At 40.1% G+C, this 16,449-nt stretch overlaps 1 protein-coding gene across 1 annotated transcript in view; it reads right to left on the bottom strand.

The window, feature by feature from the left end:
- Positions 1-16,449, bottom strand: part of CEP112 (centrosomal protein 112kDa) — a 377,899-nt gene that overhangs the window by 196,686 nt on the left and 164,764 nt on the right. The window contains exon 12 of the mRNA XM_015406010.1: positions 11,184-11,366. Coding sequence (XP_015261496.1) covers positions 11,184-11,366 — 183 coding nt within the window. The remainder of the gene's footprint in view (positions 1-11,183; positions 11,367-16,449) is intronic.

Genomic DNA, 16,449 nt, shown 5'->3' with positions numbered 1-16,449 from the left:
GGCCAGTGGGGGGAGAAGGCCCACCCCAATGGTCATCCATGCCCCACTTGAAAAGAGCAGGCGTTGTGCGCATCTGCCCTGCAAGCTGCAAACTTGCAGCCTGCAGGGAAGGCGCACACAGAGCTCACTTTTTTCAAGCAGGGACCATGCACAACTGTCCTGCAAGTGGTGAATTCACGGCTTGCAGGGCAGGCACATGGGGCGCCCACTCTTTTCAAGCAGTGGCAGCTCCTGCCCTGCAAGCGACGAATTCGCAGCTTGCCGGGCAGGCACGTGTGCTACCCGAAGAGCAGTTGTAATTTTGAGTGCTCTCTAGCCCTCACCTGGAGAGTGGCAACAATTGTTACCCAGGCTCCACCCCTCAAATCTCCAGGAATTTCCATACCTAAAGCTGGCAACTTTATCTCCTCCCCTCTCAGCAGCCTCTTTCTAGGCAAAATTCTGTCTTTCTCATTAGCGGGGAGCAAAGCAGCTTACCTCATTCTCTTCGGCTTTGCGATCTGTACAGCAACACTGTAAGGTAGGTTAGGCAGAAAGTCTGTGGCTGGTCCGAAATCACCAAGTCAGCTTCCATAGGGATGCTCCTGCTGGACAGGAGCAAGCAGCCAAGTCTAGTGATGCCATGCCAGTCTGGAGGCATGAAGTCACCCTGAGAGTGCTTGCAGGCCTAGGGTTGCCATTGCCAACAAAGACAAATTGATGCAAAGGAGGATGGAAAAGTCTCCATATCTCTATTTTGCCTTAAATTGGTTTTGATGCCAGCAGAGTGAGAAAATGCCAGAGGCTCTGGGTGGGTGCCCCATGGTAAATGCACCAAACAATTCCTAAAGATTTTCCAAAACACAAAATTGCAACACTTTGAATTAGCACCAGAGCTTTAAGAGCTCTCCAGCTGTCACCTGGAGACTGGCAACAGCTTGTTTGGAGGGTGGTTCAGGTTTACATTCCCCCCCCCCCAGCCTCTGCCTAGGGAAAGGGCAGTCTTTCCCTGCAGTGGGAACCAAAGCAGCTGACATCATTCTCCTCTTCCCCGTATGATCCGCACAACAAACCTGTGAGGTATGTTAAGGTTGAAAGTGTGTGAATGGTCCATAATCCCCCAGGCAGCTTTTAAAACATGAACCTGGGACCTGCACACCATCCTCTGAAGCGCTCTCTGTGGCAGTAATGGGGTGACTGCTGGCACCTTTTCCTATCATTTTTTGCCTTGTGGTATTCTGCTTGTGGTGTGATTTGTCTTCTTTGTGATGTGGCATGATTGTGTTACTGGGTTTGTTTATTTTGAAGGGGAAGTGATGTGTTGTAAGTGAGGACATATTTTACCTCAGAATACACCAGGTCCCATATTCAACTGAAAATTCCAACTGCCTTGCGGGGGGGGAGTTTGTGGTGTGGAATGGAGTGAAGTCCAATCAGCTTCCATATGCAAAAGACCTTGAAACGCTGGGCGGGACTGCACAAAGCAGCCAGTCAACCCAGCCAGTGTCTTCTGACTGACAGTTCTTGCGGCCAAACACTAAAGGTGTGCATTTGGAACGTTGGAGCCCACTATGGCTTTATATATAACGGAGAGATTTTACCAGACTCACTGACAGGCAGGTTAGAAGTAGTATCTCTTCAGGAAGAAGCAGACTTTGTTTAGCATGGATACCTAAGGAGACATGCACACTGTTTTTTAAAGGTTTCCAAGGCAAAGGAAACCCAGAATAGGTTGGAAAACCTGAGGAAACTTGTCTGTTTTATCCTCATATGACAGATAGCTGGCTCTTTCTGAATCATCTCATCATATAATGAAATTGTTTCTCCAAGTCAAGTCTCACACCTAGCTACAATTGCATTTAATTTACTCTAACATCAAAACCTTTCTTTCCCCTACAGGGAACTAAAGCTCTGCTTTTGTTTATCCCTGCACTCATTCTTGTTATAAACAAGTAGACAAGGTTACAATGGGTTCAATACTCAGGCAGGTGTAAACAGCACAGGTGGCTAATATCCAATTAATTACAACACACTAACAGGACTCTTATGCTAGTTAAATTTCCCTGCTGACAGGGCAGAGTGGCACGGGCGTTAGTCCTCTCAAATAGAGAGCCAGTGTGGTAAGTAGTTAGAGCATCAGACTAAGATCTGGGAGAACCAGGTTCGAATCCCCACTCTGCCATGGCTGCTTGCTGGGTGATCTTGGAACCATCAAATACTCTCAGCCTCACCACTTCAAAGGATTGTTCTGAGGATAAAATGCACAACAGAAGAATGATGTCAGCTGCACTGGGGAGAAAGGTGGGGTATAAATGAAGTAAGTAAGTAAATACATTTATAACCTATCATACCACCAAAATAAGGAAAAGGGTACTTTATTATATCTGGGATTTTCCTGCCAAAATAGAAAAAGCCTCAAGGTTGCCCTAACACACACAAACACACAACAACAAGTAAAAAAAGAAACAACCATACATGCATGAGCCCATTCCAACCAAATTAAATTAAAAATGGATAAAGATTTAAATCAAATTATTCCAGAGGAAGAATGGCAATAGAGTTAGGCTTCTGGGGGGTTTGGTCAAAATTCAATATCAGCAGTATCTCACACTTTCAATAATTCATCAACAGATATTGCTGGAAATTTCAGGGAGCTACAGCTGACTTCATATATGTATCTTTTAAATAAATTCTCATATTTGGGGGGGTTTGGTCTAATATGATATGATGGGTTATAGACTAGCTGTAAACCCTAAAATAATATAGTTATATTTAAAGAATTTGGTGGAAGAAACAAATTTGATTATCAATTTACTGAAAACTGATGAACTATGTATTGCATTCAGCTGTAAAAGAATGAAGTTCTATTAATTTCAGAACAGTACAGTAAAATATGTATTTTGTGACAAATTAATATATTTTGGAAGGTACCAGATTCAAACTGTTTTGCATTTTACATTAATAAGGAATATAAATATCAAAATTAATCCGAACCTTTTCCTGGACAGTTAGAATAGGTTATCATTTGAAATGAAGGGAACACACAGCCATCCCAAAGAAAAGCAGTTGTTTCTGTGACTGTTGATGGTCCTAAAGAGCCAGTTTGGTGTAGTGGTTAAGTGTGCAGACTCTAATCTGGGAGAACTGGGTTTGATTCCCCACTTCTCCACGTGCACCTGGCTGGATGACCTTGGGCAAGCCATAATTTAATTGTATTTTATTGCACTGCTGTGCCTTGTCTTTGGTATATGGTGTATTGCACCTATATATTGTAAGCCGCCCTGAGCCCGCATGCGGGGAGGGCGGGATATAAATGACATTAAATAAATAAATAAATAAAATAATTCTGGCACAGCTGTTCTTGAAAAAAGAGCAGTTTCTGTCAGAGTTTTCTCAGCCCCACCTACCTCACAGGGTGTCTGTTGTGGGGAGGGGAAGGGAAAGGAGTTTGTAATCCGCTCTGAGACTCCTAGTGAAGGGCGGGGTATAAATCCAATCTCCTCCTCCTCCTCCTCCTCCTCTTCTTCTTCTCCTTCTTCAAGATTTCCAAGCTGAGCAGTCTGACAATTTCATTTCCCTCCCACTGAGCCCATGAGCTTGTCCACTGTCCATATTCCTTGTGTGACTTTTTAGGAAAAGGAGAGGACCAAAATGAGAAGGCTTCTCAGTTGAAAATGGCAGACCAGATTCCTACCTGGTACTAAAGACTAGAGCAACAACACCATGAATCTGAATCAACATCTCTCCTACAGAGATGGTGCTAGCAGCTATATTGCTCACATCATTGCTCAAAATTCTAGGAGGACCAAGGTCAATCTCTTTTTCCTTTGGGGACTACAGATGTTGGAACCAAGAATTCCATGAAACTGCTATAGCTTTTTATGGGCCTGCAGTGATACCTTCCTCTAGAAAGACAGGACCACAAGGTAAAGCCAACATAACTTCTATGTACTGACATTACTATAATGGTATTAGGTGATCATTTTCATCCACAATGCTGCAAGTTTACAGAGTTGTACAAGAGGTTCACAAGTGCCTTTTCACTGATGATGCCATGATCTTCCAAGTAGGATGAAAGTGCACTCTGCCTGAAAACAGCAACCAAGATGACCAAAATATTTGGAAAGCAATGGGAAAGGAAATCAGGTGCTGCTTGAAGAAGCATAATTTTTTTCTTTGAGATGGCTTACAAGGGCATATAGATCTCAAATCTACGTACTTTAGGAAATCTCCTTTACCTCATGGAGCTCACATGGCAGTGTTACTTTCCTGGAGATAATACACGGCTTAGTCTCAGTATGTCTATAAACAAGCTGAAACATCCATTCTTGCTTAGAATGAAAAAGTGACAGGGTTTACCCCTCATACTTTGTTGTGGAATTCATCTTCATTACAGCTCATGCCTGAAGGACTTATTAAACTATTTCATAATTTTGTTTGTGTACATTCCCAGAACAGTAGTGTTCAGCCTCCAGGAAATAGTTGCTATTTTTCTCTGGGACCCTAACATCTCACATCAAGATGTGCCAGCCATATGAAAGTAAAGGGTTGAAGCCTTATTTCAAGGATTTTTGTAAAGCCAACTCTGTAGTATCCCAGGGGCTGAAAGTTGACCTGTCTGAATAAGGTCAGAGGAGCGGTGAACAGTAAGATGGTGTTGTGCTGAACAGAAGGATCAGAACAGTAGAGGTGAAACTAAGACTTTCTGCAGAATTTTGGAGAATGGCAATTTTTGCTTCAGGTGGTATAAGGTGACCTCTGAGTACAGGAGAAGGAAAAAATGGGTAGGAGGACAATTTTACATCCTTCAGTATTTTGAACCCATTCTCTGGCCCCGGTCACACAGAGCATTAGGCACGCTAGAGAGACGGAAGATAGGTGGATTTTCCGGGTGCAATCTCACCGCCACATCTGGGAAGCGTAGAGGTCCCGTGGCACACCCGAGGCTTCCCGCCGAAGATGCGGGGCAAGGGTGGGCGTCTGATCGCATTTTCGGTGGTAGTTTCGGCGCCCGCCCATGTCCCCTCGCAAAAAGGGTTTTTTTCCCCTGAGTCTCCACGGATGTGCACAAGCACCCAACGAAGCATGCGCATATTTCAGTTAAAAACAACAACAACACAACCCCGTTTGCCACGCAGCTCCGCTTCTTTGCCGCGTCGTGTGATCAGCACCTCCCCCTAACCACGGGAGCTCAATGGGAGCTCAACCTGACACCTGATCACACAGTTGTGCATTAGTTTGCTCCGAGGCAAACAGCCACACATCCCCCCTGCATTTTCCTGCCCATGTGGCCGAGGCCTCTATGACTTTTACCATCTCAAACACCACAATAATTACACCCCTGTGATGTTAAAAGCACGGGAAAATCCTGGTGCCAAATCATGCCTGAGTCTTAGAAGTGGCTGAAAAGGGAAGAGAAACCAAGCTAAAGGTGGAATTCCTCCTTGCTGGATGCTGTCTATGAAGTGCTTTTGTGTCCAAATGCTTCTTCAAAGGATATCATTAAAAGAAAATAAATAAATAAAGGAAAACAACATGTTAAAGCCTACTTCCTCTACTAAAGGCAGATGGACAACTGAGCTTCAGTAGGAGGTAGCTTCCTTTAACCAAGTCATTCATGATTCTTTTAATTCCTTCCTTCTAGTGGAGCAAGGTAGGGACATCATTCATGGTTGATTGGTACATTAGTTCAAAGATGAGAATGGTTTATGTTATCCTGTGTAATGAAAAGTTCTATAAAACTTGAAAGCTTGCATATTACTACACCAGACTGCATTGGTCCAAGGAGATATAACTTTATCTACTTTCTATTGCCTATCTTTTGGGACCAACACAGCATCCAATAACTTCAGCACTTCAGAACAGTAAATAATCCTTTTCTTGCTGTTTATTACTCCAGTTGCAAAAACAGTAAAGAAAATAAATAAATAAAGAACCCCTTTCCAATGGTTAACAAATCAACTTTCTGATTTGATTTTGCAGGATCTTCTACACCACTGGGAATAAGTGGAATTAAGTATTCATAAGTATAAAGTACTTTTCCCTCCAAACTTAAGGCAGAAATTCCCTACCACCCCCACTAACTTATTATGACAGCTTATTACATATTTGATGCACTAGTCAGAGGTATGGATTAGAAGAACTAATATCTGCTATTGGTCTACTTTAGCAGGGTAGGAAGCATATACCATCACAGAAATCTGCATCATGCAAAAATCAGGAACAGGTGTAGAACAGCTATAGAAGACCAATGAAAAACTGTGAGTATTCCAAACTCTAAAATCACCTTAAGTCTGTGTGCTCATTTAAATCGGTACACTACTCAATTTTAGATCTAATTTCAGGTTAAAGTTAATTCGTTGGTAGGGCTGAGACCAAAGAGCCCAGAAATACACACATCCTCTGTTCAGAGATATATTTTTATGAAAAAATAAACTTTATGTTCAGTGCTGGCAGATATTTGTATTTTAGAGTGAAACAACTGCGTTTGTCCTCCTAGCAATGAGAGTCATATGAACCTGAAGCTCACAATAATTTCAGTCAATTAATAAATATTTGAAATTCTTACCCAGTAACTAAAGAAGAACTGACAATCATGATGGCCAAAATCTATGCCTAAATGGCAACTTCTGGCCTTTATGATACTTTCCACTTTAAGGGAAGTTACGTCAGACCACTCAAAAATGTTTCCAAAACAAAAAAACCCCCTCAACATTTCACTGAAATCTCTACTGTTCTGGATTTTAAGTTAACATTATAAGCAGAATAATTTTTCAAAATGAAGCATAGCTATTTAATACATGTTAAGATATCAGGAACGCCATTCTCAAACGGACAACCACTATCACTCTTAAGAATCTGTAGAAGAGCACAGCAGATTTAGCGCAGACATTTTAAAGAAAAAGATGAGGCTGAGGTTGGACCATCATGTATCATACACGCCAGCATTCAGGATACTCTGCCTTTCAAGTGGACCTATGCTATTTCCTGTGCCAAAGGCAGTGTTTGGACCAGGTGGGATTGTGTGTCTTCTTATGGCAGGCAGTCTCCAGAGTGTGGGGGTGTATGAGTCATGGTGACTCAGATATTGTTTTGGGGAGCAACTTCTCCCCACTTTCTGCATGTGCACTTGTCCTAGAGACACTGGAGCAGTTAGCACAACAACTAGGATTTGGACCAGGAAACAACATATGTCCACTTGAAGGGCAGAGTTCCATGAATGTGGCAGTATATGAAATATGGTGGTCTAAACCTTATTTTAGGGCCGCGGTGGCTCAGAGGTTAAGACGCTGAGCTGCAGACCAGAAGGTCTGTAGTTTGGCAGTTCGAGACCCTAGGGTCACGTGACAGAGTGAGCTCCTGTCTCTGGCCACAGCTCCTGCCAACCTAGCAGTTTGAAAGCAAGAAATTGCAAGTAGATAAATAGGTACCGCTTTGGTGGGAAGGTAACAGTGTTCCGTGCCCCTTGGCATTTAGTCATGCCTGCCACATGACCATGGAAACATCTTCAGACATTGCTGGCTCTTCGGCTTGAAAACTGAGATAAGCACCGCCTGCTAGAGTCAGATTCGACTAGCTTTACCTTTACTAAATGGTACATCACCTTTACCTTTACTAAATGGTACATCACCATTCTAGCTATTGATACATTGTAACATTACATACTGTTCTACTGCTTAGTTTCATGCCTACACATTTATGAATGGCAGAAAATGGCAGCGCTGCACCTTGCAATAGAAAATGCAGAAAAAGTTTAATTTTCTTTGTACCTATTTTACCACATAACAACTAAGTAATGTGTTGTCTCTGAAGTTCTTTCTTCTGTATGCAAAAAGGTCAAACAGCCAAGAAATAAGGATTAAGAAGATAAAACTTTACACAGTTCACTTCTTGAAGAGGAAAAAAACATATGTCATGTGACTGGGAAAAGGTGATAGTAACTAAATCAAGAAACACTAGTATGGTGAAATTGGTACATTTGCAGCCAGTAAAGTGCAAACTTATAAGGCAACATATCATTTAAAAAAGAGAATCACTCTTTTCCTGTAAAAGATTACTTTGTTAGAACAAGATTATAGTCGAGGGAAGTAATAAACTGAATACGTTGCACAGAACATTGAACTAAATTACCCAGTGATGGTAATATATATAAATTATACTATATATAAACACTATATGTCTTACTTATGTAAATTATGGTAACTAAATATATGGTACCTACTTTCTCAACCTACATTTGTTGTTCTGAATCTTATTACTGTCAACTATAAACAGTAGATTTAAAATATGTTGTTCATGATGACCAAATGAAATCCAAATGCTAGGAGAAAATGAAAATTACAGCATCATTTAGCAGCTGCATGAGGTGCAATTTCTCTAGATAAAAAACCAAGTTAAGAATATGCTAAGTAAACCCACAGTTTAACTAATCTTGAAAACATAGCTAATATTTGGCATAATTTCTGGGATACATCAAGTATTTGTTAAAAACTACAATTTCCATATTGATACACTAACAGATATGCAGTGTATCTTCCACTTTAATTCTGTTAGTGACTAAATAATATAAGACCACAGATGTGTATAATACACAAACCTCTTCAGAGTTTCCTTTCTTCAAAATTTCACAAAAAACTATTCCAGTTACCAGACGTAAAATATATACCCATTTTTAATGTGATGATAGCAAAGAGACATGGAAAACAGCTTCATAAACTAAGATAATCTGAAAACCATGAATCAGCTTTGCCTTTCAGAGTAAAGAAGAGGATTTATTTGCCAGTATGCTAATTACCTGAAGAGGCTAGCTGAACAAAATGGCTTCCACAATGTTGTAAGTAGTTGGGTGGAAGGATACAGGAAGCCATTGTAGTACAAAAATGATTTAATGATGATAGAAAAACTTATTAACAATGTTACCTTGTATTTATTTAAACCTTACTATATTTGTTAGACATGCCATGCTTTTTTGCTTTGGTATTGACACCATTCACACTGCTACAACAGATAACAGGAAATCAAATCAACCTATATTGGCTATATATGAAGCGAATATTTGTGAAATGTAAATTGTCTCAGAATTTTATCAGTGAAAGCACTACCTTTTATCAAATTAATAGGTTTGGCCTTTCCAAATGGAACTTTCCCTCACTAACAACAATGGTGTTTATTAGATAGCCTTTTAGAATTTGAAAAATGGCCTAATCAAGAACATATACTTTATACTTTATACTGAGGCAGTAGTAAGAATAATAAAAATGAAAAGAAGGATTTCCAGTGTTACCATATGGCATTTCAACTGCCTACTATATCCTGTTAACTATTTCACAACAGCGGATCTTCTCTTACAAATGTGTCACAGAAAAGTCAAAGTGATCTGCAGTATTGCTATGGAATTACTGTACACATACATAAAAATTGCTGCAAACCCCCCTCCCATAAATACCCATCAGCTGAAGCCATCAAGCACAACATACATACAGGACAGCAAAGATCAGAGAATCTCAAACGTTGCTACTCCAAAGTCACATGCGTAACTTGGTATAATCCAGCAAACACTAGGAATAGCTAATTACTACTGTCGAAGTGAAGTACATATTTAAATGCTTAAATTCACTGATTTCACAGGAACTTGGGCTCACTGAAATATCTCTGGATTGCATCCGCTGGTATATCTAATCACAGAAAAAGCTAGTAATTGCAATAGGCTTCTTTTCATATATTAATATATACATTAAAATAGTGTAAGTATATTCCACCCTCATAATTCATACTGAATATTCCTTGTGTAAAGATTAATGGAACTAACACCTCAGTTGGGGTGCTGTCTGTGAAAACAGGCTATAAGTATGAAAACACAGTAGTTGAGTATTCTGCAAATGATGAGGGCGCTATCTAACTCCAAAGCCATCAATTTCTCATTATGGAATATGCATAAATATCTCTTTTTAAAAATAAACAATAGAAATAAAAATGAACTAAACAGAAAATGTGTCTTTCACCTATAGTTTATTTTTATTTTAAGCAACCTAATACTGAGCTTCTGGAACTTGCGGCAAAAGAATAAAATAAAATAAGCTGTTAATTGTGTTTAAATATGGTATAGACAACTGCTGTAGGACTATAAACGGTTATATAGCAAGGATGTTGGCGCCCAGTCATGTAACAGGAATGGAAAAAATAATTTAATGTGCAAAAAGTGTATGGCGGTTATATCTACCACACAAAGATAACCACAGCTGTACAAAATTACCCAAGCCATTCTAATGCATATAAATAAAGCAATAATTATTTTCCTATTTGACCATATAGGCTCTAAATTTTAAAATATCTTCACTTAAGGGCTTTTATAGTACATGCATTCTAGATAAATAATTATAGTTAGACATTTCACAATATAAAGACAAAGAACAACACAATCAGACAAGAAGATTAAAAAACAAAACAAAACCAGAACCACTAATAAAGATAATTTTCCATGCTGACAGTGCACATTTCATCCATAAGTCTGAAGAGTCAAATGCTACCACAGCTGGGGGTTATTCTGCCAAATGGCTTCCAACAGTGACCATAGAGCTGGGAGCTGGGAGGGGTTTTATATATAACATACATACACATGGATGTGTCCCTGCAGGTGGACAAAAATACTTAATGGAAAGCAACCCAAAATTCAAAGCGTCTCTTAACTGTTCATCTGATAAACTTAGTCACACACAGGCTATTTTTTAAAAATTGTGGAACATACTAAGAAATCAAGTGAGAAGTTAAGTACAGCGATTTGTGGGCTGCCTGCAGAGATAAAAACTAAAAATAAAAAATGAATGACTCAGATATATTAATACAGATCTACCTAGAGAGGGGAGGAGGGAATTATTGTAAATTTACCGGGGGGGGGGTTCTTTTCCTCCCCTTAAATCCATCGTGAAAGAAAATGAGACAAGATTATAAATAAGAGGCCAAGTTATTGCACACCATGGGACTCTTAATCTGGCTACCTGTGGTTCTCTCCCCCCCCCCCCCCCTTAAAATTTTTTTCCCACCAACACTGGCAGGGGAGGGAGGGGTAGGGAGAAAAGGAAAGAAAAGCAGAATTGTGTTTATACGTCAGTTTTCCAAATGATCAAACAGCGTGAAACAACTACACTGGAAACAGGATTTTTTTTTTTAAACAAGCCTCTGACTTCTGAAATGTTATTGATTATTACCTGCGCATCTCGCTTCCTGAATTCCAGAGTTTTATTGTCGTGCTCTGTCATGGCAGCCCGAAGCTGTTTTTCTAGTTTTTCAATTTCCCATTCATGGTCTTGGACCAGGCAATCCTTTTCTGTGTTGTGCTGTTGGAATAGGTGCGTCTTCTCCTGTTCATGCTCCAGCTTCAGCTCTACTATCTGATTGGACAATGAGGAGTACAGTTCATCAATAGAACATCCCTGTCGTCATGACAACTCATCTTACAGCTTATTTTCCCCCCTACAAATTCATCAATTAAGCTGTTTTTAATTTATTTTTTACGTCATTCTTACCTCAGCTTTTCTTTTAAAAATTACACAAATTTACCTTTGCCTTGGTGGAAAAAAATCCTCCATGCAATTTATTTCCATATGCGTGACAACTAAGAAAATCCGGTAATCTTTACACTCAGAATACTCGTACGTATATCAGAACGTATTTAAAAAATGCATTGTCACATTCTGTGTACATTCCAAATGATCCCGCTGTTGCTCTCCAGCAGTGGTACAGATTAGAAATGGTTAAATCAGTCTTCTCTCCTCTTCACGCATGTACACACACAAATGCAAAAGATTTATCATGATTTTTCCAAAATAAAAAACTCATATCTAGGCAACTTTCCTTAACATTTTTTTTAAAAGGCCTATTATTTCATTGTCAGCCATGGTACAACATAAACAGATGTATGTTTTCAGAAGAGCACCTGCTGTGTTGCAAGCTTGCACCATGGTTTCATAAGAAGCGTTCTATTCTCAGGATCCTTTCCCAGTCCACACCCCACTGGATACGATGACCTTGGCCAGCCTTAGCCTCTCCCTGCTAGACTGAATGGCAGCCTGAGACCAAGGGCCTGGTTGCCGCAGCTTTGATACTAATCCTCCCAGACTGCGCACAATGGCACCCTACCTGGCCTGCAAACTATAGCCAGCTAGGCTGCCTTTGAAGCAGGTGATGAATAGGGGACTGCAGGAAGCCAGCTTTCCTAGTGAACTCCAGGCCACACAGCTGCTAAGAACAGTCACTTGGATTTTTCTTCAGTTTTGGTGGATTTCAAGAGAAGAAAAAAAAACCGCCGTTATTGAGAATATGTTGGTTGTATCCAGCGTGAGAATCGCTCTTCTTCTTCAAAAAAGAGAAAGCTAACAGTAGGAGTCTGCTCAAAATCGATCTTGTTTGTGTGGAGAAAGTGGGCAGGCACCTTATCTTAAAGCGATAGCATTCTTTTTTTCTTTAAATGCATTTTCTATCTTCAGCAGCTGTTACACAGTGTTTGTTACATTTTGTTCTAAATCTGTCTTTGGAAATGTCTGTTGTACATTTTCAGTATTTTTATTAAACCTTGTTTTCCATCCTGGAACAAAGTAGTAATTCCCACAGCAAGGAACACATTTGTGTAAAACATTCTGACATCATTTAATAAAAAGAAAGCACCATGCCTGCAACACTAAAGATACACTCAGCATTATTAATCATTATTAACGCTTCATCTGGAATTAAGTGAAGAAGTAAAATCAGCATGTGGAAAACTGTCTGCTAACTCTGACTCACACATACAAACTGGATATCACACTTAGTATGTTTTTATCTTCCAACATCTAGGCCTGAAGCCGCTTATATGGAAGGGATGTGCTTCCATGTAATCAGCTACACAGATCAGGACAAGCACTCCCTGTCCTTATCCTTTAAAAAATCCGACCACTAACAAAATATCTGAACATAAAAAGATTGAAAACTTAAATTATATTTCCAACTTCTGTGTGGTAAAGATCTTAAGTCAAACAAGTATAACAATTATCAGCATTAAAATAAGCAATAAAACAAGCAAAGAGCCTCCCCTCCCCCATTTATTCTTGATTATTTAGTTGTCCTACTCTTTAAACCAGTTGCAGAAATGTATGACCTAGCCTGGATTGTGTATTCATAAAACAACCTAGGGAGAATCAAGGCACTTCCAAGTTTAGATAACTGACGTTTGCTGATCTTGCCTTTACAGTGCTTGTAAGCTTGTCCTCTTTATGAGTAGTAAAATGAGTAGTATTTGTGTGATATAAGCAGAGGACAGAAGGTCCATATGCTGCAGAAACCTGGGGAAATCCTCTAAGGGAATTTCACACTTAGAACTGAATTATGTATAAAGCAGAACACCAAGGTGTGGTCCCTGCTGTGGACTCTGAACTTTCACTAATGACACAGAAGCCCCATTTACACACAAAAGTAAATCAAACAGTAGACTAAGTGGTAAAATGGACTGCAGTAGACCAGAGGTGAATGGTCCCATTTTTGAATACTGTGTTTAAAATCTCTGTGTAAACAGAAAACCAGCAAAGCAACCACAAATAGGGGATAGAACCTTCCTCACTGAGCTAATTTTCTGTCTGTAGAGAGTAAATGCAAAGGAGCATTTAAAACTGGAGTCTGAGTTGCCACAATTGTACCACTTTAGCATGTTACCACCACACTTGTTTACTTACAAAATGTATGTTCTGCCTCTTAAAAATCTTTCATGAGGCTGCTTACAAGATAAAAATGATACAACAATGAAATCCAAAAAAAAGTATAACAATTAGCCTCCTAAGGAAATAAAAACAGCATATACAACAGCAGGAACATAATACATTTATAGAAACAGTTTTAACCAAGCAAATCATTTCCCCTTTCCAACAGAACATGACCATAAGAGAAGCCAATGTTGGATCAGGCCAATGGCCCATCCAGTCCCACACTCTGTCACACAGTGGCCGAAAATACCAGGAGGTCTACCAGTGGGGCCAGGACCCTAGAAGCCCTCCCACTGTTGCCCCCCAAGCCCCTCCCACACCCCACTGCCAACTCAAAAGCACCAAAATGATGATGATGGTGTTGATGATGAAGTAGATGATGATGATGGAATGTTCCTACTATCCTCTCAGCTGTACCTCTACCTGTTTCTCCTTGCATACTTATATGCACTCCCACATTTCCTTTGCCTGCAAACAATAGGCACGCAGGGTCACTGCTGTACTCTTAAGCACTTCCTTGTAACTTAGAAAGATCAAACAAGTATGTGGGGTTGATGCTAAGGAATGTTCAAGCTATTGCACAATTGCACTCATTTCACACACTAGCAAGGTCATGATCAAGATCCTACAAGTTAGACTTCAGCAGTACATGGACAGAGAACTGCTATTAGTACAAGCTGGGTTTCGAAGAGGTAGAGGAACGCGAGATCAAATTTCCATCATTTGCTGGATTATGGAGAAAGCAAGGGAGTACCAGAAAAACATCTACTTCTGCTTCATTGACTATGCTGAAGCCTTTGAATGTGTGGATCACAACAAACTGTAACAAGTCCTTAAAGAGATGGGAGTACCAGCCCACCTCACATGTCTCCTGAGAAACCTGTATAAGAGTCAAGAAACCCTCCCGAGCGACTGATCATTTCTTCGGACTTAAAGGGTCTCTGAACAATCATAGACCACCCCACGCTCCAGGGAAGGAGTAGTGGGGGCAGGGGGCTTGAGCTGAGGTCCCAGTGAGACGGCAACTCACTAGGAGACCTATTTAGCTCGCTCTGAAGCAAGCCGGAGGAAGAAGCTCACTGTGGTGGGCAGAGCTGTTGTTGCCGTGATTCAAGAGGCTGACAAGTGGATTTTAAATTGAGCACAGAAACGTGAGTGAAAGAAACAGCTCTGTGTTCTCAAAGTAAAGACTGTCGTATTTGAAATCCCCAACAGACTGGGAAATCTCTCTAATTCTACTTAACTGGCCAGAACAGAAGGGAGAAATTTCCAACTTGAGCTGTGTTTTGGCAAAGTAGAGGGGAACGGAATGGCTGGGGGAAAATACTACCAAACTGCTAAGAGATGTGCAAGGGAAATTTAAAGAGAGATTTTAAAGAGAAGTGATGGAGTTTTGGGAGATAAACTGATATAAGATTTGTGGATGTATAAAGAGCTAGCAAGTCCTCACACTTTCTGCGATCTCAATTTTTTCCCTCCATCAGGAGGGAGGCAGGAGGCCCATTATAATTAGTGGGGTAAAATGGTAGAGCCGACCTGGAAATTTAATAAAGACTAAAAGTGCTTGCTATGTCCATAATTGACTATAATTGACTATTGATGGTTTTAAAACTGACTCCCCGTTCAACGGAGCGTGGATGTGTATGGAACAACTGGGAAAAGACGGTGACCTTGAGCAAATAATGACAAAGTCTAGGCGTGTGGCCAAGGGATACTGGCGACTCTCCAGAACTGGGCAGTGAACCAGAACTGGGCTTAAACCATGACACTGAGATAATAGAGTCTGGGAAGTCAGCCAGATGGGAAAAAACAATAAATAAAAGAGACAATAGTAAAATTGGTTAGAATTTGTATAAAGCTCAGAGAACAATCAGCAAAATGACATCTGTTAAAACTGTTCACACTGCTAAGACTACACAATCTTCACCAGGGACAGGGGGGGTGACTGTTAGTAAATTAGCACTTCCAGTGCAAAAAGAAATGCAAAGCATGGTCATCGAAGCAGTGGATCCAATCAAAGCTCAGATGGACCAAACTTTAAGACAAATAACACAAATAACTAATTTACAAATAGTATGCAACCCATTTAAAAACAGGTGGCGGAAAACTCAAAGGACATAGCAGAGCTGAAGAAAAACAATGAGAAGACAGAGAAGAAGTTTAAAGCGGTGGAAGAGGACACAAGAAGGATGGAAGATAAACAACGGGAATATGAACAAGAGCTAATACGATTACAGGTGGAAAAAGTGGCATATTTGTTAAGATTACAGAACATTCCAGAGGAAAAAGATGAAAACTTGTCAGGGAAGATGGCCAAATTACTGGCAGACCATATGGGCATGGAAAAAGATGAAGTGGAAAAAGAGTTCGATCAAGCATTTAGAATGAATCCAGCCTATGCAAGACGGATGAAAGTTCCACGGGAAATACAAGTACGCTTCTATAAGAGGACGGTAAGGGACAAAGTACTGAGGGAAGTAAATGCGAAACCATTAATGAAAGATGAAACCAAAATAAAAGTCCTGAAGGAAATTCCCTGGAGGGTTAGGGAAAAAAGAAGATAATATGCTAAATTAACATGGTTACTGAAGAAAAATGACATTCAATACAGATGATTATTTCCAGAAGGCATGGTCTTTACCTATCAAGGGAAAAAATACTGGATTACATCTATTTTTAAAGCAGAAGATTTTCTAGGAAAATATGGGGAAGAACTTGGAATGGAAGAGGAGGAAGAAGAAGA

The sequence above is a fragment of the Gekko japonicus genome, unplaced genomic scaffold, assembly GCF_001447785.1.
Source record: "Gekko japonicus isolate JY-2015 unplaced genomic scaffold, Gekko_japonicus_V1.1 scaffold414, whole genome shotgun sequence".
In the NCBI taxonomy this organism is placed as follows: domain Eukaryota; kingdom Metazoa; phylum Chordata; class Lepidosauria; order Squamata; family Gekkonidae; genus Gekko; species Gekko japonicus.
This window is presented reverse-complemented; position numbering and strand designations above follow the sequence as displayed.